The sequence below is a fragment of the Fusarium subglutinans genome (genome assembly GCF_013396075.1).
Source record: "Fusarium subglutinans strain NRRL 66333 chromosome Unknown NRRL66333_c0000214, whole genome shotgun sequence".
In the NCBI taxonomy this organism is placed as follows: Eukaryota; Fungi; Ascomycota; class Sordariomycetes; order Hypocreales; family Nectriaceae; genus Fusarium; species Fusarium subglutinans.
This window is the reverse complement of record NW_023502277.1, coordinates 1-23,150: the sequence shown is the minus strand read 5'-3', so window position 1 is coordinate 23,150 and position 23,150 is coordinate 1. Positions and strand designations below refer to the sequence as shown.

The window sequence follows — 23,150 nt, the reverse complement described above, 5'->3', positions numbered from 1 at the left end:
CCCTGCCAATTCATCGAGATATTCAAGATTAGCAACCGCCATTATGACTGCTTCCACCGCCGCTCAGGATATCGATCTCAATTCCATTGAGCAAATCGAAATGCTGCTCCAAAACATCCAACGAAAGCCGCAATCTTACGACCTGGCCGAAGGAGCGCTTCTTTCTACGATAAATCTGAGCGAAGAGAAGCTTGGAAAAGACCACAGTATCACGATTCATGCAGCTTTCGAGCTCGCCAAGTTTTATCGTGTGAAGAGAAAATTCGCTATGGCAGAATCAGCTCTTTCTCGAGTGCTAGAAGATTGCGAAAGAGTCTATGGCGAAAGCCATGTCATCACACTGCAAACCATGTGCGAGCTTGCCCAGACCCTTGATAACCAGAAAGACCTGGAAAGATGCAAAGCAGTGTTGCTTCAAGCATACACAAGGTACCGGGACTCGAATCCTTATGGAACCGAAGCCCTCTTCTGTGGGGTGCATTTAGCGCATACTCTGGAGGCCCTTGGGATGTATGAAGACGCTGGGCTTCTTTTCCTCGACCTTGTCGAAAAGTACCGCCAAGCAAATACGATACAAAATGGCCTGGGGCTTAACTGTGTATCGAGTCTTATCTCGAACTACTGTAAGAAAGCGTATAGGCTATTCCAAGGAATCTGGAAGAATGACGACGACAAGAAAATCGCGCGAGGATATTTCTTCGATTGTGTTGCGCTATGTCAGATCATAGCTTCGAACGAAGGAAAAGAGGCTCAAGAGACCCTGTACTACAATCTCTGGCCGATTGGAAAGATCGCTCTGTGGTTAGGCGACGACGACACATTTCAAAACTGTGTTTGGTTCCTAGATTCCACCAAGAGTCCCAGTTCATCTCGCCAGTTTCGAATAGTATGCGATGGTTGTAACCAGCAACTATCTTCAGGGTACCACTATGTTTGCCAACAATGTGAGGACCACGACCTCTGCCTAGAATGCTTTACTGCTCAACGTGGCCAATTCGATACGAATTCCGAGAGCTGTAGGGACCATTTCTTTTTCGAGATAAGCACACACCATCCTTCGACTGAAGAATCAGAAAAGGTGGGAGTAACTACTGTTGTCGAATGGCTATCCAGCCTTCTTGCGGAGGCGGCACTGCAGGATTGGCAATCTGAGGCCGCGAAAGCAGGTGGTGAGGAGATGCCTCTCAATATAGATGATTGGAATGACAGATGCCCCAAAGACATTTCTGGGCCTGCCCCAGGTCGCTCAGATCAGGAGCTTCATTATTCTGAGTTGTCTCAGATGAATAATACTTTGCAAAGACATCTGATCTTTGTAACCAAGACTAGGATTCCTGCTCAACTCCACCTATGTTTTTGGCAAAGATGGTTGGTGATCTGACTTTTATGAGTGTGTCTTACGAAGCTAAGCTACAACCAGGGTTTCGATCAAATGACTTACATCAGTGGTGTCTTACAGAGTACATGGCAGATGATTCAAGTCAAACGATCCACGAAGGCTTTTCAAGCGTCATCTTACAGGCTCAGCCCCCCCAGAAGTCACTTGTTGGTCGCGGAAGGACAGCCAAGGTCTCTTATAGTTCTCCATCTGACTCAATGTACGCACGTTTCCGTCTTGATCCTAAGATGCAAGAGATAAGAGTCTTGGAGTTACTTCCAGGTACTGGTGAAATTCAATGTACACTGCGAACCGTTAGCCTCCTTCAGAATCCCTCTTTCGAGGCTCTATCATACGTCTGGGGATCGGCTACGACTCAAAAGAAGCCTTCTATTATCGTCGAGGGTAAGCGTAACCGTCACGCCCAATCTTCTACAAGCTGTGCTTGATGTTCGAGAGAATGGAAAGTCTCGCACAGTCTGGGCCGATGCAGTTTGTATAAATCAAGAACCCTACTCCGAAAAAGAATCACAAGTCCGCCTGATGACCGAAGTCTATAAACAAGCTTCCGAGGTTCAGATTCACCTCTATAAGCAGAATGACTCATTTGCGCTATTCTTTCGGTATTTCAATGGCGATAGAGGATCTAGGGATCAAGAAAACGTCGACTTGGAATTGAATGCTCTCGGTATAGATATGTGGCCTCTGCTTAAAGCCCTATGCCTCCATGAAGCCGTCCCATGTGCTCGTAGCAATCGCTGCTCTGTACGAATGTTGCCATACACACCCAGCAGATATGCGTTTGACAAACTTTACAAGTCATATGGTTACATCCCTCAGCTTTCTGGATAGCTGTAGTGCATTTGGGACAATCTTTTGCACCCATTTCCTCCTTAGCTTTAATGAGCTCCTCGATATCATCAAAACTATTGCCTCTGTTCTTTGAACAAGATATTCCCGGGTGTGAAACATGACAGGCCGTACAAGTAGGCGTAAAGCATCCGGCACATGTAAACATGCACGGAACCTTTCCGGGGGAAGAGACTCGGTAGACTTGGTCGCAATCCGGCGTCGGGCAATACCGAAATTCAGCTGGGTGACGTCGTATGAATGAAGCAAAAGAGGCCTCAAGGATGTTCTCGAATGTTTCAGAGAGAAGGAGTGTCTGGATCTCTGAGATTTGAAGGATCTTTCTGCATTTTCCAGAGTTCCCCACACAACTGATTGAGAAATCACCCGACGTTGAGGCTTCTGCTTGACACATGTTGAAAAAACAAAGACTACAGTAGATATGGCCACAGGATATTTCTAGTGATTCTTCGGCTTCGTCAAAGCAGACCGGGCAATCTGTCTCAAGTCGTTGTGTTTTGACTGGAGAAACTGCTTTCTTGATGGCATGGTCGCCTGCTTTTAACTCGTCGATGAGTTGCTGCAGGGCTTCAGCAGCTTGTGCAAACCGATCCTCAGGGCCAAAAGCCCGGAAGTTTGAGGCTCTTATATCGCGAATGATAACGACCTCAAGGTCTCGCTCGATTTTCTGAAGCTTCCTATAAGCATTCTTGTTGATCTTGAGGTTAGAGTACCAAATATTCTTTCCGTCCATCGTCATTACAGTGCCAGTAATGACTTTTTCCAAATCTCTTTTGGCCTGGGCGACTAGCTGACGATCATCACCCTCGATCTTCAGGATTCGGTTAGATCCGCGCACAGGTAGTGCGGAATAACGTATGAACTGCCGATTCCAATTGGATTTGTGTGCATCAATTGTCTTCTCCACGGCATCGTAAACGCGGGCTGATACCTTGAATTTGACGGAAGTAATGAGTTGGACGAAAAGCTTCCCGGTGCGGTTGAATGGTAACTCTGTTCCATGCAGGGAAGAGGCGGCGGCTTGCGCATGGCCTTCTTCAACAAAGGTTGCTTGCGCTTTGACCCGTTTGGTGGTAGAACCGTCAGAAACGTTCCATTTTTCCAATTCGCCCTTCTCGTATAGCAATGACTTGACCAAGGTCGAATCCATTTCTATGTCCATCTCGTAACTCAGATCACCGATAGCAATCAGACAAGGCCTTTCACAGGAAGGAAAGACGGCAGCGATGTCGTCCTCCGTGATGCTAGCACTCAGTCCAACTAAATCGAACTTCCATCTCCCGTTCTGTTGAACCGGATACTCTGCAACAAGCGACTGCACCGTGACTTTCATGCCGTTGATTTTGTACTCTCCGCTTTTGAACTTGTAGAATGATCTGCTTGCAACTTTCTTGTTTGGAAGGTATAGACAGGATGTTCTGGTGGGTCGATGCCATGAACAACGAACTTGTCTGCTATCAACCTGGCCAAATTGGAATCCTGGAGCGATTGGAACACGTATCGAGTTGACTACTAAGTCTGGGAGTTCAATGCAGGTCTGCAGTCGCGAACATGCGGTCTTTGCAAATGTCGGGTCTTTGACTTTGACGATTGCAAAGCCATTTGGCATATCTTTGGGTTTTATATATTGTATATCGCTCATTAATACGGGGATACCAACTTCAGAAAGTAAGGCTCTAACTGAGTTTGCCGAGGCACTGATCGGAAGATTGCGTATTTGGATGGCGGAAAAGTCTGAAGGGAGTGAGACATCCACGATTGCCGCTCCGTCTCCGAACTTGGCCCAGGCGCCTGCAAGCTCACGAGCCCAATATTCGGTACAGCCATCATCCTGTTTCGTATCAGCCAATTTTCCCTTAGATTTCGGATTGACTAGCGGCCAAATACATACCTTTATTGCCTCTGTCGATTCCTGCACAGAGGATTTTTCATGGGAGAAGTTACAGGCCTCTCCACGCCTGCAATGACCACGCATGAAAAAGCGGCAAGATTTTCGAAAGTTCTCTGTCGAAGATATATTTATAGCCCCTTCGTGCGAGAATCGACAGGCCGTTCCCCGGAAACATGTTCCGCGAGCATAAAATAAGCAAGGACGAGAGTGCTGAATCTGTGGTACCCCCCGATTTTGGAACGTGTCCTCATAAGGAAGAGCTCTTCCATAGTATAATGGCTGTCTTGTTGCCGCCAATATGGGAGGTAGCTCACGAGGTGGCGGGCTTGTCTCTGTCTCACGCTCACGTCCAAAAATGTTCCCCATGTTGGAAGCTGTAGGATCAGGTTTCTGAGAAAAGTCTGATTTGGCGGATGCAGGTGTCCTCATATTCTTGTGTTCCTTACCACCAGGCCATGGACGAATTGACAAAGCGCCACAGCATATCAACGTCCTATCAGAGTCAGCCAGGCATGCAGGAGGCCTACCAACGCTGGCTTTGGCCATGTCACCGATTGCCACGTCATAAGATTAATGAGTCCCAGTGTTCTCTCATAGGTGGAAACGAACCCTGCACTGAGAGTGACGAAATCGCAGGTTCCCTTATTTCGATCATCCGGTCAGATCATATTTGACGCATCGTTACTACCTTTAGTCCTACTGGTCCGTTGCTAAACGACGATCCAGAATAGAAGAACAAAGTTTACCAGGCCCTATCGAAGCTGCCCCGTCGCTTTCTCGAGACTCAAGTTCGCGTTTACAAACAGTTCAAATAATGACCTAGGCAAGATGAGGGGTCAAGTAAGCTGCTTATGTGGGAGGCCTTCCTACCCCCAAGACACTATCATCTCGATGATGGTAGAAGATAAATTCAATTAAATTATTGGCCGCCACAGTAAGAGGTCTTCCAATCGCACACTGCCATCTGTTCCGGCTCCCCCGCCGTATGTGCTTGCTTCTGAACAAGTTCTGGCTGGGACAGGGTTTAAAGCGCCCAAGAAGTCCAAACAGTCCAAGTCCGCACCCGTCATTTCTCTTCCCCAAAAATCCCGATCTACAACGCAAAATGGGCATTGATGCTGGTTTTGACATGGTTCCCCAACTGTCACGGACAGACACTGACTACAAGGCTTGGAATCTTCTTATTAACATGGTCAAAGAGCGATATAAGACCGATAAAAGAATGGAAATCAATTCAAACTATATATTCTTTAATGCGGGCGAAGGACCGATACTTCCTTTTGAAGGTTTCAAGTTCATGCGGTTCAGCTCTAAAGTCTCTGGTAGTACCGCTACCACCACAGGAGTATGGGACATCATCCGAGCTGTCACCCAGATCGCAAAGTCAATCTTTGGTTCACGAGTCCGTTATTGGTCTGAAGCATTCGATCACTACGGCTATTACAAGTGGGACGAAGTCCATGCTTCAATTAAATCCTACGATAAGGTGCCATCCCTATGTGCTTATTCTAAAACAATCTGAAACTGACTTATCACTTCTCAGGTCGACGGATGGGCCGCGCCTGAGACGAGTGCGAGTCCTTCTGCTAATTTGGCCTCTTCTGAACAAATCAGATCATCCTTATGTGAGGTTCAGTCGATACCAGGCAGAGGAAAAGGCCTCATAGCCCTACGAAAGATCACCATGGGCACGCGTGTTCTCATCGAGAAACCGATCCTTCAAACGCGCAATGCACCACCAGCCTCCCTCGAGCCTATCATAGCAAGAGATTTAAAGTCCCTTCCGAAGGCAAAACAGCGTCAATTTCTATCATTGCACAATAACTTTCCTGGAAAGTATCCCTTCAGTGGCATCATGAGAACCAACGCGTTACCTTGCGGGAGTGGAGCGACCGTCGGTGCCGTATACCCTACCATCTGCTTCATCAATCATAGTTGTCGTGCAAATGCTCACAATAGCTGGAACGAAGCTCTTGAGCAGGAAACGATTCATGCCATTCGAGATATTAAACCTGGAGAAGAAATTACAATATCCTACGATCATGGAGGTCCATCTTCACATCGAAAGCCGTGGTTGAAAGAGAAGTTCGGCTTCTGCTGCGACTGCGTCGTCTGCCGTCTTCCGCGCGTTGAACTTGAGAAGTCTGACAAACGGCGGAAGCAAATCCAACAACTAGATCAGGATATCGGTGATCCAGTCCGCATGATGAGCAGCCCCAGTGCTAGTCTTTTGGATTGCCGTTCCCTACTCCAGGTTTTGAAGGAAGAGTTTGAAGAAGACACCAGTATTTTGGGAGCCCGAGCCAATTATGACGCATTTCAGATTGCCATTGTGCACGGAGACTGGGCACGAGGAGCAGTATTTGCGGACCGAGCATATCAAATTAGACTTATCTGCGAAGGGGAGGATAGTGTGGACACAAAAAGGATGCAGCGATTCGCAGAAGATCCAAAGATTCACTCAAGCTTTGGGGTTCATTCCATGCGCTGGAAAACGAAGAAGGGACAGGTCCCTCGAGAATTGATGGGGGATGAGTTTGAGAATTGGTTATGGCAACAAAGGTAGGTCTGGAGATTGTAGTGAGAAACTCAGAATTATTTGTATTCGTGCAGTTGCTTTGTAGTTAAAATATTATCTGAATAGCCCGCTAAGAATGATCATAGTAGAAGGGCGACCGACCCCCACGGCCGGCGTAACTGTTTTTATCACACCGACTCAGCAATGAACAAGCGGTTACACGATTAGGTAGCGTATATAGTAATTTCCGGTGTTAATTGTAAGAAAAAGAGTAACTATTAAGTTCTCTCTTTATTATTGACTAAATGTGACTTTATAGAAGGTATCTGTTACGGGGATTGGGTCCAAGGTCTGTGTGTATGAGGAAGCTAGCTAAGGGCCCAAGTGGGTAGGCGACAGGCATATGTGTGAGGGGCCTCAGGCACCAACATCTCAACAGTATCTGACCCTATTGGTGCCTTCATAACTCTATTAATATAACAGGCCTTGCAATACATGCAGATACTATTGTCATATTATGACCAAGTTAGCTCTAAAAGCTTAAGAGTCTTAGCTTATACTATAATTCGCCAGAGCTAGTAATAATTTATACTGAATATAGTTTTGCCATCAACCCTATGCGCGTGCCGCGTCATCCAGGTAGCAAGCATCATTATACCTATCTACAATTGCTATTACATTGGACTCTCCCCAGAATACCCATTAAGGTCTTTAGATAGTGGCGTTACCGAAAGTCTGCTAAATTATTCACTAAATTGAGATTTAAGCGGGCAATCAGTAATAAAATAATAGGTAAATTAATTAGCTAGTTACCAGACCAGAACCAATGAAATATTCTTAATGTATCTATATCACAACCATCCCATGAAACCCATGAACTGACAGTTTACCATTTAATTGATGATGATGCGCTGGGGCTTGGGAGTAGCCTTGGGAATAACTATTGTCAAAAGACCATCCTTAAGGTCGGCAGTGACCGCGTCGTGGTTGATATAGGTGGGGAAAGTGAAATAGCGCGAGAACTCCTTGCTATAGCCAGAGCGTCTTGGCTCTTCAGGCTTCTCGGGCTGCTTCTCCTGTGCCTTCTCGCTGAGAGTCTCAGGCTCCGGCTGGCCGACAGTCTTAGACTTCTCTGATGCGTGACTCAAGACCTCAAACTCGTCGTCATCGACATCATCCTCGACAGTGGCCTGGTAAGAGCTTCTGCTTCGGGTGTCTTCGTTATCTGAATCGGTGACTGGGGCGGGAGTAGTCTGCTCGGTGGTTGTTTCAGCCGCCTTGGGCTCCTCTGTGAAACGCTCAACCTTGCCACTAACGACAAGCTTGCGAGGCTCAGGGAACTCGACAGTGACGTGCTCCTTGTTCATGCCGGGGAGCTCGCCATAAAGAACGAAGGAGTCCTCAGTCTCGTGGGCCTCGAAGCGGGGCTCCCATGGGCGGGAGTTCACCCGAAAAGCAGGGCAGGAAGCCTGAGCGCGGGTATTCTGTTGAGGCTGGCACTGGCGCTTTCGCTGGGGCTGCTGAATGGACTGATCAAGCTCCCGAAGGAGATGATAGAGTGGGTTCTGGGGAGCCTGGATGTGGTAGAAGGTCTGGGGAAGGAAGAATGCCATTGTGTTGATGTGTTTTGGTTGTGAGTTGTGAAGGGTGATTGATATGATGGTTCAGGCTTTTGATTGGCTGAGCAGAGGCGATTTGTGTTTCTGGGCTTTGGTTGAATTGATTGAGCAGTGAAGAGATTGAATTCTGATGATGAAAACAATCACTAAGGACGCCGGAAGTGATTCATTTATACATCGATATTCTGCAATTAAGATTTAGGCAGTGCGTTCTTGCGCAAGCTGTTACTCACCATATCGAAATGCCATGATCTTGCCCGAAGCATCGAGAAGGTTCCAAACACTTTTCCTAGCTGAGTAAGACGTCATTTGTCAGTTCTCGGCACTAACACTAGCCACTGTGGCTGCTGGGGCTGATTGTAAATCCAAGTACCAATGAAATTAAGTCAGCATTGATGACAAATTCGCTTCCCAGATATTCCGTGTTAATGCCGTCCGGAGTTTATGTCAAACCAGGATGAGCCTACCCGATACCAGTGCAATACGTGTAATAAAACGTAAGAAATGTATCAGTATGTATATAACTTCTATTATTATTTCTTAGTTAGTTTTTAGCTCCTTTACCTATTTTAAGTCCCTGCAGTATTACTGCAGATAGCCAGAGCAATTAGATTACAAGACACTCTGACTTTGATATTGAATCACAGGCATGTGTGAGGGTATTCGAAAGGGGATGAGGGATTAATTCTATGGTGGGTCTTAGTGTTTTAAGATAAACACCAAAGCCCAGAATAACTATCACCCGCTATCTGAGAAGGCTGTGATTCTCACGCATCAGACTTGCTACACTAACAGATATCAGTCTAGTTTACTGTAAAACTCAAGATAGCACCCCTCTGTCCATGCACTATCAGAAGACTCTTGTTCCAATACTGTCGTTAATGGCAGTAGAACCACTAATACCGTTCAATGCCACATGTGAAGATGCAGCGTAGAGTTATCTCCACCCACTTCTGCAAAGTAAAAGTCCAGTCTCCTTCCAAAATGGTAGGAAAATCCGCCGAGACCTAAATGGAATAGTGCCCAAAATTCCTACCAGTAAAACAAAATGGCAAGCGACACTATACTAAAGAAGCTAGAGTGCTTTGTCATAATTCGTCACTTTTGTCTCCAGCATATTAATAGTCAGCGCCATAGATTTCGGTTACAGCACTTAGCTTGTAGCCATAATGTTAATGTGTCCTCTTACACTGAGCTCTATAGGTAAAGCTAGGGGAATCTAGACTCGTGGCGTATATTTGTCTCAGAATGTGGTCTGATGATAAGACTTTCAGCTTTCAGCTTGACTTTTACAACATTGACTTTCCGTTGTAGCTCTTGAATAAAATCTCTTGGCTTTCCACTAATTGTGTCAGCACATCGTATGTCCAAAACACAAATCCCAACTATTATACGGCATTTTTCTGTCTGAATTATTTACTCCTGCCCACGCCATGGAGATCGTTGACGGATCCCCGCTTTACCAGGGACCTGGTTGCAACTTGTCTAACCCCAAGTATGGCTACGACTTTGTCATTTCGACTACTCAAGCTAGTATAAACTCGGATCTGTGCATGTACTTGCACAACAACACTTTACCTTGTAACTATTTTTGCTTCCTCTCGGTAAGTTACTCAGTCTCGCAATCAGATATCCCTGGAGGGTATGCTGCTGGCTGTGAAGCCATCTAATCTGGTCTAGAATCCCTCAAATGCGAATGAAGTGGTCCCAGTCACCTTGGAAGACCTTGTTGCCAAAACAGGCGGGGTTGATCCCTTCAAGATCCCATGGGATACCCCGCATACAGACCCTCGGGTTCAGGCGCTAACCAAGGTGGGATTCGCCGTCGGTGTCAAGGTCCGCATGGGGCTTCCTCCAGGTGTAGAGCCCAAGGATCTCCCCCCTATTCTAGAGCTTGTCGATAATCCCCAGTTCGCAAGGTTCAAGATCCTATTCTCCGACTTTCATGTTGTTGAGAATGAGTTGGTGAATTCCGCCAGCCCTAGTGGTAAATGGAGCGTCTGGAAGCAGCAGCCGGGTCATCCATGGATTCTCCAAACATTTGTCAACCTTTTTCATGCGAGTCTCGACAATCAGCTGAATGGTTCAATCCACTTCTCTCAGAATCCTGCCAAGAAGAAATGACTCCTTCAAAAGCTCCAGAACTTATCAAGCACACCCTTCAGTCTGCAACAGCTGTTGCTAGACATGGATAATGCGACAATTCACGATGTCCCTGTCATTGAGGGCATGAAGCCAGGTAGTCGAGCTGGCCTTGTTGCTTCTGGCCAATTCGGGAACATCTGGAAAGCATTCGCCAAGAAGTGTCACTGCCCTCCAATTTCCATTGTCGCCGTCCCTCAAGCGTCGTCAGACACTTCCAAGCTTCATTTGAAAGCCTTTGACCTTCGAGTCAACCGCGTCAAGGACAGCAACGGTGATGCGGTCGAGAATCCTACCAAGGAGCAGCTTGATGCATCCACTCTCGATTACCGCTGCACCACTCATGGTATAGACCTACCGCCTGCCAAGCAATTCTCGTGGACCTGGGTCGAACCAACCAGCATCAATTTCGAAAGCGGCGTTGTCGCCATCAAGAGAGAAGTTTTTGGTCAGTATTTACTTGATGCAATCCTTCCTCAGATCAAGAAATACTTTATCACCACAGACACCGTCGTGGGACATCGAAAGGAGTGGGGAAGCGGCAAACTATGGGCAGACTGGTCTCTATCCACGATCAACAACCAGACCCCCAACTCTCTGATCCGCCGCGGGAGTAACAATGTATGCGTTATCAAATATTCTGCCAGCGACGATCCAGACACAAGCTCAACACGAGGCTCGATATACGACTCAGACTATTGCCGCTTGGACGTCGTGCCTGGCTATGAATGCGAGGTGTTGCTTACCGGCAACACTTTGAATATTTTCCAACGAGTTGCTGTCGGTGTCAAGCTTAAATGCGACGTTGCTGCCATTCTCTCGGACCGATTCTCCAATTTTGATGAACAGTGTATGGCATATACCGCGGTCGCTATAGATGACTATGAGTTATCAGTTGGACAGACAGGCTGTCTTCAAATCACTCACACCAGAAGCTCCCCGGATACCTTTCCTGATAAATTCAGGAAGACAAGCGATTTATTGCAGACTGACGATTTGTTGGACAAGATCAGAAGCGCTTTTACAGCCCCAAAACCCATCGACTTTACTTCCATCAATGCTGCAGCATTGCAAAACTTTGTCCTTCCAGGAGGAAAGGTCTTTACTTATAAGAATGTCAAAGCAGCACCAAGTGGCGACCTCCTCTGCAGCCTGACTTATGTGGACCCCGACGAAGCCATCACTTCTCCAGCAATGCTCAAGGTATGTCCAGAATACCTTGATTTGTGAACGTTGAGAGTAGCACATGCTGACCCACTTTGCAGATCCCGGCGGCGAAAGCAGAGGATGATGCCAAATCTACTCCAGCCGCTGTACTCGCCCCAGCTGCGACTACGCCACCAACTTCCCTGACATTTACAACGGAGATGATGCAGAGCTACGTCCCTGGCGAGATTGTCAATCCTTGTGGCAAGTTCGAGGCCTTGCAGACACAAGATGGCCACTCGATTCTGTTCAGTCTAAGCTCTGCAAATGTGTTCCAGGCTATTGTCGAGCACAGCGGAGCCAGCTCAACGGGGTGGCGAATAGTTGATCTCTCATCTAACGCCCTCAGTTCCGTCTTTGCCAGCGACAAGAGTGCAGTTGTCAAAACATTCGACGTCAATCAAAGTGCTGTAGATGGTACTATTGGCCTGGCTATGGTTGTTACTTCTGGAGGTACAGACCATCTGCTATTATCTCTGTACAATCACAACTCGACGCCTGCGTGGACTCCGGCGCCAAATCTGTCCTGGAAATCAATTCCGTTCGACGCTGAATCAGCTTCTGGCGCTGCGATAGCCATAACAGGCGTCATGTTTGCCGAGTCAGATGCCACTCACAAGCAGCACATTATTGTTGACATCGACCGCTCAACATCTGACGCAATCAAGCAGATCTCTCGATTCTACGTCAACCCACTAGCAACAGACAAACACTGGACCCCGCACGATGTTCCGGTAGATATCCAAGACGGCAACTATCAAAGCTGCGTTGGCCGATTCCAAAACGAACTCGTTGACGGAGTCTTTACCTGTGGTGTATCTGGAACCTCAGGCCAACTTGTCTATGTCCCAATCAGCAATGCCTTTGGTTCCGGGCCCCCTGCACCGCGCATCCTCAGCCTCCCGGGCAATGTCACAGCATCGGCAATAGCAACTGCAAGGGCATACAATAACTCGACAGACTTGTATGCCATTGGCGGTCAGACTCTGTTCTGGTTCCCTGCAAACAGCCAGGCAGGACAGTCAGTTGCTACAACAATCTTGAGCAACAGCATATTCCAAGGAACGACTGAGCTATTAGCTATGACGCACGGCGGTGTAACAACTATTTGGGGCAAGAATGGTAGTGATCAGATTTACTACAGCTCTTGTTCCAATACACAACTTGATATTGCGGCATCGTGGAGCACACCTCTCCCGCTGATGAACGGTATAGAGAACATGTCGGCCTTTGTCAATCGTACCGGGTACAGCAACACCATCTTTGCCTCTGGAGGAACCTCCCTTTGGCGACTAGTGCAGGCAACAGAGACAACTGCTAAGCTTTGGCGTCAGGAGTCTCTTGTTATTGAGGCACCGCCACAAACCAAGGCAATCGCCTTCAACTCATACACTACCACCATCCAATTTGCAGACAATAAGAAGATGCCAGCTGGCGATGTCTCTGTCTCTGTCACAGCACCTTGTCGGACCCCAGTTTACATCAATGGCTTGTACTACGTCCTGAGCTCAACTCCTATCACTGTCTCCTCGGACAGGACAGGTACTTTGACAATAGTTGAGAACACGCATAACACCCTCAACGGGACGTCCATCACTGTTACCTGTGGCGGCCATCCAACAGTCATAGATCCATCACATAAGCATTTTCAAAAGATTACTTCACTCAACACACCCACAGCCTTGAGCGCAGCCAAGATCCCCAAAAATGTCGTCGCAGGAGGTACAACTGGCCCCTCAGTCACAGCCCCTCTTGTCGATCCATCTACTTCATCAAATGACACGCAAAGTGCTGCAACTACCTTGGGCAACCTCAACACCGTCTATGGAGCCATCAAAAACCCAAATGCACCTCTAAAGGTCGCTCCCAAGCCAGTCCCTCCCAAACCAATCCCAGAGCATCACACAAGTTCAGGTTTTTTTGGATCTGTTTGCGACACCTTCGAAGATGTTGGTCATGCGATCGAGGCTCTTCCTGGAGACATTTTCCACGCCATAAAATCAGCAGGCGAGGCTATCGTTCACGTTGTCAAAGAGGCAGCAAGCGAGTGTGGCATTTCGTAACCACTATCGCAGGCAAGGTCTACCATGCCGTACTCAGTACAGTTGATGCAGTTGTCGGTGCTGTCGAGTGGGTTTTTAATGCCATCAAGACGGTGATCCAGGATGTGATCCGTTTCTTGGAGCTTCTCTTGGATTGGGACGATATCACCCGCACCAAGAACGTCATCGCCAATATCGCAAAGCAGTTTATGCAGGGCCAGATTGATAAGATTGCATACGTAAAGCCATTCTTTGACCGGGAGATGAATGGTCTTGTGTCCATGATCAACAAATGGGCCGGTGATACAAGCTGGGCGGACACGATTGGCCAGGCTACGACCCAGCCCTTTGTCAGCAAACTGTCACAACCCATCAGCAGGTCAGACATCCGGCTCGCAAATGCTCGCTACCCACTACAAGAACAACGCCTCCTCTCTGACTGTTGCTGAAGACGACACAACGGATAGCGGGGTAGAAGAGCTTGTCGACAATCTTTTAACTGCTCTAGAGAATGAAGGCAAGACGCTGTCAGCAGCATACAACAACTTGAAGACGCTTGCTCACAACGTCTCGTCTCAACCTCTGCAAGACTCCCTCAAACAGCTTCTCGCAATCATTGCCGATGTCTTTATCTCTACTGTTGGCAACGTTGGGGATGCTATTCTAGATCTTCTGGCAAGTGTCGCCAGTTCCGCCATGCATCTTCTCGACGCAAAGTTCCACATCCCAATCATTTCAGATATCCTCAGTGATCTCGGTATAAGCGAGCCTTCCCTGTTGGATCTCTTCTGCTGGATAGCCGCTGTTGCATATACAGTCGTGTATAAGATCGCCCACGACAGCGCCCCGTTCCCCGACAACGACGACGTGAATGCACTCATCAATGCCGATAGCTGGAATACACTCCAAACCATTCTGGGTCAACCGCCTCCCCAAGAAGAGATTTCCTACATGTCGCGCGCCGCTTCATACATCTGGTCAGCGCCGAAAGAAATCAGTGCTTCCACCAAGAAGGATATTTACATCTGCATGCATAGCGTCGGAGGTATCGTTGATGTCCTGAATATATTTGTCATTCCGATTGAGGCCGATGGTTCTTCAGACAGCAAGCGAAACCAATTCAGTAAGCCTATGTCGATTCTGGGCTATTTGCATATCGCTTGCTCATTTGTTGCTGGAGTCGCTGTTCCGCAAGATCCCATATTGAACGATGTTCTTAAGGCTATGTATTTTAGAAACATTGCTGTCAAGGTTGTGGCCAGCTGTGTTCTCAAGAAGTTTATGAAAGAGCCTGATGGCGGCGACACAGGCTTTCCTGCTCTTGATAGACGCGGTATGGGAGCTTTGGTCGACGTTGTTATTGGGTACTGGGGGCTGTTCGTCAGTGCGGGTCATCTTTATGAGCTGAGTCATGAATCTGTTAGTTCCAATCGGACCGCAGCTATTCTGTCCGAGGTTGGCACGATACTAGGAGAGGCAAGTAAGGTTGCATATTGCGAAGCTGTCAATGATCCGGATGAAACTACCAGAGAGGTCCCTATTTTAGTTCTAGTTGCAGTGGGGTTGATTGAGACTGGGCTGGAGTTTTCATTGATAGCAACTGTTGATTAGTAGTTTGAGCTCATAGTATCTTAATGAGAAATAAGTATTTGTTTCAGTGGACGTCAACCCTTTGATACCTCTTGTACCTGCTTATAGTTTTGTGACTGTTTTATCTTGTATCCTGAACCAAACCCTGCATGGCCATATCTATTAAAAAAGAAAACATCTGCTTGAAATATGCTCTCTCGTTTGACTAGCTCCCGTACTCAGGCCAGTTCCTATCACAGAAGCACCAATCCTGCGATACTAAGAGCTACAGCAGCTGTATAGAACCCGGCCTGTGCTCCCTTTCTAGCACTATTTCGGATAAAGTCAAAGCCTTCAACGGCGTACTTATCGCTCTCGACTGCCGACAATTGACTCCCAGAATTGTTCATTAACCTAGCCTCAAAGCTATGCACCACGGCCGGAGAGATCGAGGCGCCTGTATCGTTTATGCTTTTGACGACCCCATCTGGTTTCCATTTATACGAGCCCGACGAGAGCGAAAGGTTGGTTGCAAATTCCCAGCTGAGCCCACCGCTATCATCACTGGTACGGACAGAGAACCAGAGATCGAGTGCGCGTGCCTTTGGTTCCACGAATGGTCCGTTGTTGGCATCCCACGTGATTGTTATAGGCTTAGTGAGATCAAGTTTTTCCGAAGAGTCAGGACCAGTAAACTCGAATGCGTGGCTGGCATGCAAGAAGGCGCAGCTAAGAATGGAGAGCAGGGGGGCGTAACGCATTGTGTATTGCGGGACCGAGATATCGAGAACAGGACAGGCCGTAAGTAAACTTGCTGCAGATTTGGTTAATTCGCACGATATTGAACATTTCTTCAAGAGAGATGAGGTAAAGTCCTTGTTTTTAAAAAGGAAAACATAGAGGGTAATAAGCGAGGCAGAATGCATATCTCGTGACCAAGCATTCATCCTACAGCAGAAAAGAGCTCAAGGTTAGTACACCCGTAAATGGCAGGTAATGGATTTTTCTTGTTGGTTGGCCCCTGTCTGCTGGGGAAGAGTTTCAATTTGAGCCCTGTCTCTTAGTGCATGGTGCAGAAGACGCGCTTGGCAGAGAGTCGAGACCGCGACGAATGTCACGTTAGTCGGGTGGGTGGATTGTTAGGGAGCAATTGGCTGGCACATTGCCGTCAGAATAAAGTCAGTAGGCGGGTGGACCGAACACATCGATATAGGCTAAACTTGAAATAAGGCCAAGTAACGGTGTGAAAGAAAATATGGTGTTGGTTGTGAGAAGCTGGCTTGGCGTGAGGGGTATTGTGGATGTGTTTTATTAGACTGAACAGCTGACGGCAAGCAACTTCACTGGGATTGCCTTGAAGCGGCCGCCAACGCTGGGACACAACTCGTTTAGAACAGTGCAGATGTAACAGGGAAATGGTGCATTCAGGAAGTGATACTCGAGTCTTGAAAAGCATGACCCTGGCTATGTATCTTTATCTCTACACTTTTAGCACGTACTGTCCTCAATTACTAATCTACCTAAAAGACAACTGTGAATTTGATATACTTGGGTTGGAAAAGTCCTTGTCCTTTTTGGCCTAGTACTAAGAGTGAAATAAAAGTGATAGAGGAATATGTACTAGTAAAAGTGTAACCCAGGTTAGAGTAACCTTCCTACCGCTTAGCGAGAATAATAAATTAAACAAAGATGATATCATGCTCTGAAATAAAGGTTATTACTATACAACATAAAGCCAAGACGTTATGCCTTACTCAGTAATAGTTTCAGTCGTCGTGGGCTCCGGAATTGTAGTTGTGAACGCAGTAACGCCAAACTGAGAGCAAGCCTCGTAGTACGCTGAAGGGCTATCGCAGTATGTAGCGTAAGCTGGAACACCAGTCGGAAAGATGGTCGTTGCCTCCTCGCCCTCGGCACGACGGACAATCGGATTCGTAGGGATGATTATAACGTTGCCGCGCTTCTTCACTGTCATAGTCCTGGAAGATCGTCAGCTGGTTTTCTACTAGTTAATGTGGATGTTACCTACACTTGGTAGGAGCTGACTGTGACGACATTCAAGTCCTGGCAGTCCGCAATCCGATCTGTGAACTCAGGCTCGCCATTCATATCGTAAAGGCTTTCTGCACAGCTATCATCTGGAGGAGCTGTTGTTGTTGACTCGGAGCCTGAGGTCGTGGTCGCATCCGAGCTGACGGTGGAAGTGACTACGTCTGTGCTCTCAGTGACGGCTGCAGAGGATGTTGCTTCGGCGACGGAAGTCTCGATAGAGGACGACTCGATCGACCCGATCGTGGTCAACAGAAGCTCGGTGGAAGAGCTAGTAGGCTTGCAAGGTCCAGCAATGGCAGTGACTGCGAGTGCAGCAAGAACGAGAGTGTTGCGCATCATATCGAGTGTAATGACCGGTGTTGATACTCGAGATTAAAAGAGTGTATATGTCCCAAGTTTACATCAAGAGAAAATAATTAATGCCAAAAGTCTAGAGTTAAAACTGAGGAGAACGTGGAGATAAATACAGGAAAGCAGGCCGCACTACTCATCGGCTTTATCACGCATATTGTAGCCGAGCTTTTCTTTTTTAGATGTCGTCGGCCGCAGCGAAAGGCTCTAGTCAGGGGCAGCTGAAAGACTATTGAAGAGCTAGACCTGACTTGGTGTTTTTACTGAAACTAGTTGGACACTATCGAGACGCTACGAGATTAAAGCCAACGACAGCGCTGACCCCTGCATTTTTCCCTGCAAAGAGTTGGACACGGGGAATATGAGATACCCGGCTACTAACAATCTATCACGTCAAGATCGATTGATTCAGATAAGTATTATGTACTATGCTCAGCAAGGCCCACATTTCTCTTCTGCCAACGCGCTCAGGGACAGCACTTCATAACAACCAACACATTAAAAAGTGGTACGATGTTGATTTGCAAAGTCACTGAAAAAGTCAACTGGTCTGCGTACGCCGGGGGATCTCCCCGGAGTCCAGCAAGATCAAGGGGAGTGAGGCTCCTCAGTGCCCTTTTGGTTCACAAACTGAGTCGCAATACGGAGTAATCTGCCTCGAAATATAAACACCCTTAACTACAGTAAATGTACTGATTACGGGAGGTCCCGCTGCTAGCGACTTGTGCCAAAAGGCAAGACATCATGGTTCAGCGCCTCTCGACGCCTCTAAGCAAGTTTTAACGTCACAAAAACGTGGTCACTGGAGCGAAGCTTGCATTAGCTCTGGACTAAACTTAATAAATTTTACGAGATCTAGTAAATGGTTTCAGAGGATATATCGTGGGCCTTTTTATATCTGCCCTAAATTCTAGAGCTTTGTCAAACTCAACCAGCGACGATTCTGCTTCTGACTGTACCAGAGAGTTGCACAACTTGGGCTCTCAGGATGATAGAGGCTATCCCCAAAGAGTGTGAAACTACGCCGCGTTGGGACCGCTGTTTCTTGGGAATTTGGTCAGGCGATTGAAGTAGGGTTAATGCGTGTTGCAATAAAAAGCCACCAATACAGAGATCGGGAATCTCAATAACGAAGATTATGTGTCGAATAGTAAATCTCAATCTACTCATATTAGCGAATTCTTCACAATAGCTTACCACCAATCCTTACCATAAGAAGGGTTCTAGGATTATAGTTGATAACCTTGCCTGTTATGTTGTTTGGAAAGTTTCTTAAGTAGTCTGGATCATCGGCCAATCCTTCACCCTAGCCCGTACGGTCAAGGGCTAATATAGGAAGACTTGGATCCTCTATCGTTTCCAAATCTAAGATGGTGGTAAGAGACCATTCGATGCGGCTTTCGCTTTCCAGAGCATACCGAGCCCGGAAAGAGAGGGTCCGAACTGAGCAGCTTAGCAAGTTTCTAGGCAACGCATTGGTGACCCTTGTCGATGATGTGTTGGTACATGAAATCTACTGTACAGTTCTGATACTCACTTGTCATTCATTGTCTGTGTTCGCAGCCTAACGCTTAACCTTACAAGCCGCAGTTGTCCCCAGAGCCTAAAGCCCTGCTTTTCAAGCGACGAAAATACATCTTACACTAGAGTTATTGTTGCTGAAAGGTTCTTTGGCAAGACAGCTCCGGTAATTGAATTGAGTCCAGAGGACTTTCGCTAAGTCCTGGGTTGGAAGGTTTCGCATTCCTTCCACTATTCCTTAATATTTGAACAGCGCCGTTGGAGAACTCTGTGGATCGACACAGAGCTTGGCTCAACTTGTGATGAGTTGACACAAGTCTTGTTCGATACGGACGGCAAGGTGTCCTTCACATGTTCCCCCCTATTTACTCGAGACCGCTCCCAAGCTACGGGACTCTATCGCTTGGGGAGAGTCCAATGCTGTCACCATGCAAATAGCATCTTGGGTGCTAGGACTCTCAAGAATCCAAATATGCTTGGAATTCTTATTGCTACATCATCGAGCGCAGCCATGTTCTACATAGTCAACCTGACTCCCGAGGCCCCAAACCTCGAAGCCGTATGGAAGGATGTGTCTCGGCTGGAAAGAATTGTGTGATTGTTGGCATGAGTTTAATTACAGCTCTGAGTCTCGTCAAGTTGACCTCATCTATTCATGCAACCCCCACTTTGCATTACCATGGCTTTCCGGGTCTTGCTTTCAATGGCGTGAGGTCTCGGAGAATTCAACCAAGTCAACGATTCCAACGGCTATTTCTCGTACTACATCATGAGCGAATGCGGGGAAATAGCTATCGGGGCGTCGTGGAACAAGGATCACTGTCGATCACATCCACGTCTAATCATCATGCACACTGCTAAGCCATGGCACGGATAAATTGATCAAAGTTGCTTATTTTCCAATTTAAAGAAAAATACCGTCGGCTATTTTCAAATGTTCTCGTATTTCAGCTGCATTGGTGTGGCTACGCGTCGGGCCACGGGGTAGTTTCCTCATGGAATTATCCCGTGACCCGATTGGAAGTCTATTGGCATCGTGAGGTAAAGCCGTTAATTGACATAGAACAAGGCTCTCTGTAGATCTTGCTGCATAGAGTCCAAAGTCAAATTGGATCACTACACATAACTCAGTCTTGTGATCAAGTTGACGTTTTACCCCCAAGGAAGTTGGGGGTGAAGGGGATCACTGAGTCTTGTTCAACTACTATTTAACTTTGGCTTTCCTCTCTAGTACTAGGTTCGATATAGCCAGACAACTTCTCCTTACAACTGGCAATTGGAAATGTATTTATTCTTTTTGTACGTCTTTGTTGCTCTTGTAACCTCAGTAGGAGCCCAGAAAGGTAACTACTCAGGCTCACGGCACCTTTGGTATAATACTCCAGGAAGCGATTTCCGCTCATCTCTACCCATCGGCAACGGGAGACTGGGTGCACTTGTCCAAGGCTCCATCTCGGAAAAGATCATCATCAACGAAAACTCGGTATGGAGCGGTACTTTCCAAGACCGGGTCAATCCTGGCTCCTTGGAAGGATTTCCCAAGGCTCGCAGGATGTTGACCGAAAACAACTACACGGGAGCTGCGGGGTTCGCCAAAAGTGACATGTTTGCAATCCCCCCCCCAGAACAGATGGTACAGCGTCACGGGAAACCTGTTGTTGGACTTTGGGCATACAAGCCAAGAAATCTCAAGCTACGAAAGATGGCTTGATACTCTGAGCGGCAATACTGGTGTCAGCTACGATGTCAATGGAGTTACATACACGCAAGTGCCATTTAGTTACAATATCTATCCTTCTAGCAGATCATTAGGGCTGACAAAGGAATAGTCGGGAGATTGTAGCCAACTTCCCTCTGGGCGTTATTGCAGCACGTTTCACTGCCAGTAAAAAAAGCTCCCTCAGTATCGGCGTGAGCCTCCAGCGCGACAGAGGTGTCATCAGTAACGTCGCAATCGGAGGCGCAAACAACATCACGATGGATGTTGGAGGCTCGGGAGCAGACGCGATTCCTTTCACTGCAGGCCTTCGCGTTGTTTTATATGATGGTAAGTGTTGTGTAGCTTCGATGAAACATCAAACAACGCACCTCAATAGCTAACCATAATACACACTTTAGGGACCATAAAAGCAGACGATTCTGCATTGAACATCACGAAAGCATCCACGGTTGATCTCTTCCTGGATGTAGAAACAAGCTTCCAGTGGAGTTCCGAGTCTGCCTGAAAAGCTGGTCTTGTGGCTAAGCTAGACAAGGCAGTCAAGCGTGGGTTCGAGTCTCTGAAAGCCGAAGCCATCTCAGACCATCAGAACTTAATGCAACGCGTGGACCTTGACCTCGGATCAAACAACAGCACCTCAAATCAGCCAACGGATAAGCGAGTCAGCGCATACTTTAGTAACCCAAATGACGACCCTGAGTTTGTTACGCTGAGTTTCCAATTTGGCCGCCACCTGCTTGTCTCTTCCTCTAGAGACACGGGGGGTTCTGGGCTAGGAGTGCCAGCAAACTTGCAGGGTATTTGGAACGACATGTATAACCCTCCTTGGTAAGCTTGTTCTCCTTTGCCTTCCGTTTCGTGAAGCGAGACGTGAAATTAACTAATTTATTAAACAGGGGAAGTAAATTCACCGTCAACATCAACACAGAGATGAATTACTGGCTGGCTGAGACAACCGACCTCACGGACACCCTCAGGCCACTTTGGGACCTCATGTATCGCAGCCGCGATAAAGGGTCACAAGTTGCCACCAAAATGTATGGCTGTCCAGGCTATGTGTCGCACCATAATCTTGACTTCTGGGGTGATTCGGCTCCTCACGACAGTGGAACAGCTTATACCATCTGGCCATCGAGTAACCTCTGGCTTTCTCAGCACATGATGGAGCACTGTCGATTTACTGGTGACAAGACGTTTTTGAGACAGAAAGCTTGGCCACTATTCAAAGACATTGCGTCATTCTTCGACTGCTATCTCTTTAGATTCAACGGTCAATGGACTTCCGGACCTTCAACTTCTCCCGAGAATGTTTTTATCATTCCCAAGGATGGGTCAAAGGCTGGGAGTAAAGAGTCTCTAGATATTTCCATCACCATGGACAACTCTCTACTGCGCGAATTCTTCTCCAACGTCATCGAGGCTGCAGGCATCCTTGGCATAGACCTTAGCACCGACAAGGTCCTTTCAAAGGTGAAGGGCTACCGAGATGGATTACGACCTACCCAAATCGGCGCTCGAGGTCAGATCCAAGAATGGCGCAAAGACTATACAGAAGCTGAGCCGGGACACCGCCACTACTCGCACCTCGTCGACCTCTTTCCTGCCAAAGCCATGTCCCCTCTTCTCAACAAGACCCTCGCAAATGCAGCCCAGAAGAGTATCGAACTTCGACTCGCTGCAGGTGGTGCATCCACTGGCTGGTCTCGCGTCTGGACAGCAGCACTTTATGCTCGGTTGCTCAACGGTGAAGAGGCCTATGGCAACATTCAGACTCTGCTTGGTCGCCATCCGGCCCCAAACCTGTTTCACAATATCGAGCCTGGTCAGGCGTTCCAGATTGACAGCAATTTTGGTCTGGTTGCTGCGGTGGCAGAGACTCTGGTCCAGAGCCAAGCTGGTGTTGTGCATATCTTGCCTGCACTGGGCTCCCAGGTGAAGACTGGTTCTGTTTCTGGACTTGTTGCTCGTGGGGGCTTCCAGGTAAGCATCATTTGGAAAGATGGGCTTCTTGTGGAAGCGAAAGTCAAATCTAGACTGGGAAATACTCTGAAAGTGAGGGTTTCAGGCGGATCAAGCTTTGAGATTGATGGAAAGGGTCCATAGGGCTTAAAATCCCCGACCCATGGGTACCCATACCCGCCCATAGATAGATCTGGGTACCTACAGTTAGGCAGGTTAGTAAACTATACCCATATAGGTACCCAAAACCTACCCTATTTTATTAATAGTTACCCATTAAATACCTAAATAGCTTAAATAAATTATATAAAA

General features: G+C 47.4%; 9 protein-coding genes across 9 annotated transcripts; 5 read left to right on the top strand and 4 right to left on the bottom strand.

Moving 5' to 3' along the window:
• Positions 1–43: 43 nt before the first annotated feature.
• FSUBG_11352 (het domain protein) lies at positions 44–1,827 on the top strand (the record flags this gene model as incomplete). The annotated part of the gene is made up of 3 exons (XM_036676026.1): positions 44–1,275; positions 1,325–1,368; positions 1,421–1,827. The coding sequence occupies 3 exons, from the start codon at positions 44–46 to the stop codon at positions 1,825–1,827; spliced, it is 1,683 nt and encodes a 560-aa protein (XP_036533155.1).
• Positions 1,828–2,095: 268 nt separating this feature from the next.
• FSUBG_11351 (e3 ubiquitin-protein ligase ariadne-2) lies at positions 2,096–4,568 on the bottom strand (the record flags this gene model as incomplete). Its single annotated transcript, XM_036676025.1, has 4 exons — positions 2,096–2,141; positions 2,461–4,079; positions 4,140–4,160; positions 4,365–4,568. The coding sequence occupies 4 exons, from the start codon at positions 4,566–4,568 to the stop codon at positions 2,096–2,098; spliced, it is 1,890 nt and encodes a 629-aa protein (XP_036533154.1).
• A 676-nt stretch (positions 4,569–5,244) lies between these two features.
• Positions 5,245–6,705, top strand: FSUBG_11350 (SET domain protein; the record flags this gene model as incomplete). Its single annotated transcript, XM_036676024.1, has 2 exons — positions 5,245–5,625; positions 5,683–6,705. The coding sequence occupies 2 exons, from the start codon at positions 5,245–5,247 to the stop codon at positions 6,703–6,705; spliced, it is 1,404 nt and encodes a 467-aa protein (XP_036533153.1).
• Positions 6,706–7,550: 845 nt separating this feature from the next.
• Positions 7,551–8,270, bottom strand: FSUBG_11349 (heat shock 30; the record flags this gene model as incomplete). The annotated part of the gene is made up of 1 exon (XM_036676022.1): positions 7,551–8,270. The coding sequence occupies one exon, from the start codon at positions 8,268–8,270 to the stop codon at positions 7,551–7,553; it is 720 nt and encodes a 239-aa protein (XP_036533152.1).
• A 1,439-nt stretch (positions 8,271–9,709) lies between these two features.
• FSUBG_11348 (uncharacterized protein) lies at positions 9,710–10,400 on the top strand (the record flags this gene model as incomplete). Its single annotated transcript, XM_036676021.1, has 2 exons — positions 9,710–9,880; positions 9,957–10,400. 2 exons carry the CDS (start codon positions 9,710–9,712, stop codon positions 10,398–10,400), a joined length of 615 nt encoding a protein of 204 aa, XP_036533151.1.
• A 63-nt stretch (positions 10,401–10,463) lies between these two features.
• FSUBG_11347 (uncharacterized protein) lies at positions 10,464–15,277 on the top strand (the record flags this gene model as incomplete). Its single annotated transcript, XM_036676020.1, has 4 exons — positions 10,464–11,621; positions 11,684–13,683; positions 13,725–14,045; positions 14,134–15,277. The coding sequence occupies 4 exons, from the start codon at positions 10,464–10,466 to the stop codon at positions 15,275–15,277; spliced, it is 4,623 nt and encodes a 1,540-aa protein (XP_036533150.1).
• Positions 15,278–15,489: 212 nt separating this feature from the next.
• Positions 15,490–15,996, bottom strand: FSUBG_11346 (uncharacterized protein; the record flags this gene model as incomplete). The annotated part of the gene is made up of 1 exon (XM_036676019.1): positions 15,490–15,996. One exon carries the CDS (start codon positions 15,994–15,996, stop codon positions 15,490–15,492), a length of 507 nt encoding a protein of 168 aa, XP_036533149.1.
• Positions 15,997–16,985: 989 nt separating this feature from the next.
• On the bottom strand, positions 16,986–17,626 carry FSUBG_11345 (uncharacterized protein; the record flags this gene model as incomplete). The annotated part of the gene is made up of 2 exons (XM_036676018.1): positions 16,986–17,214; positions 17,265–17,626. 2 exons carry the CDS (start codon positions 17,624–17,626, stop codon positions 16,986–16,988), a joined length of 591 nt encoding a protein of 196 aa, XP_036533148.1.
• Positions 17,627–20,441: 2,815 nt separating this feature from the next.
• On the top strand, positions 20,442–22,982 carry FSUBG_11344 (alpha-L-fucosidase 2; the record flags this gene model as incomplete). Its single annotated transcript, XM_036676017.1, has 4 exons — positions 20,442–20,746; positions 20,989–21,206; positions 21,410–21,707; positions 21,776–22,982. The coding sequence occupies 4 exons, from the start codon at positions 20,442–20,444 to the stop codon at positions 22,980–22,982; spliced, it is 2,028 nt and encodes a 675-aa protein (XP_036533147.1).
• Positions 22,983–23,150: the final 168 nt, after the last annotated feature.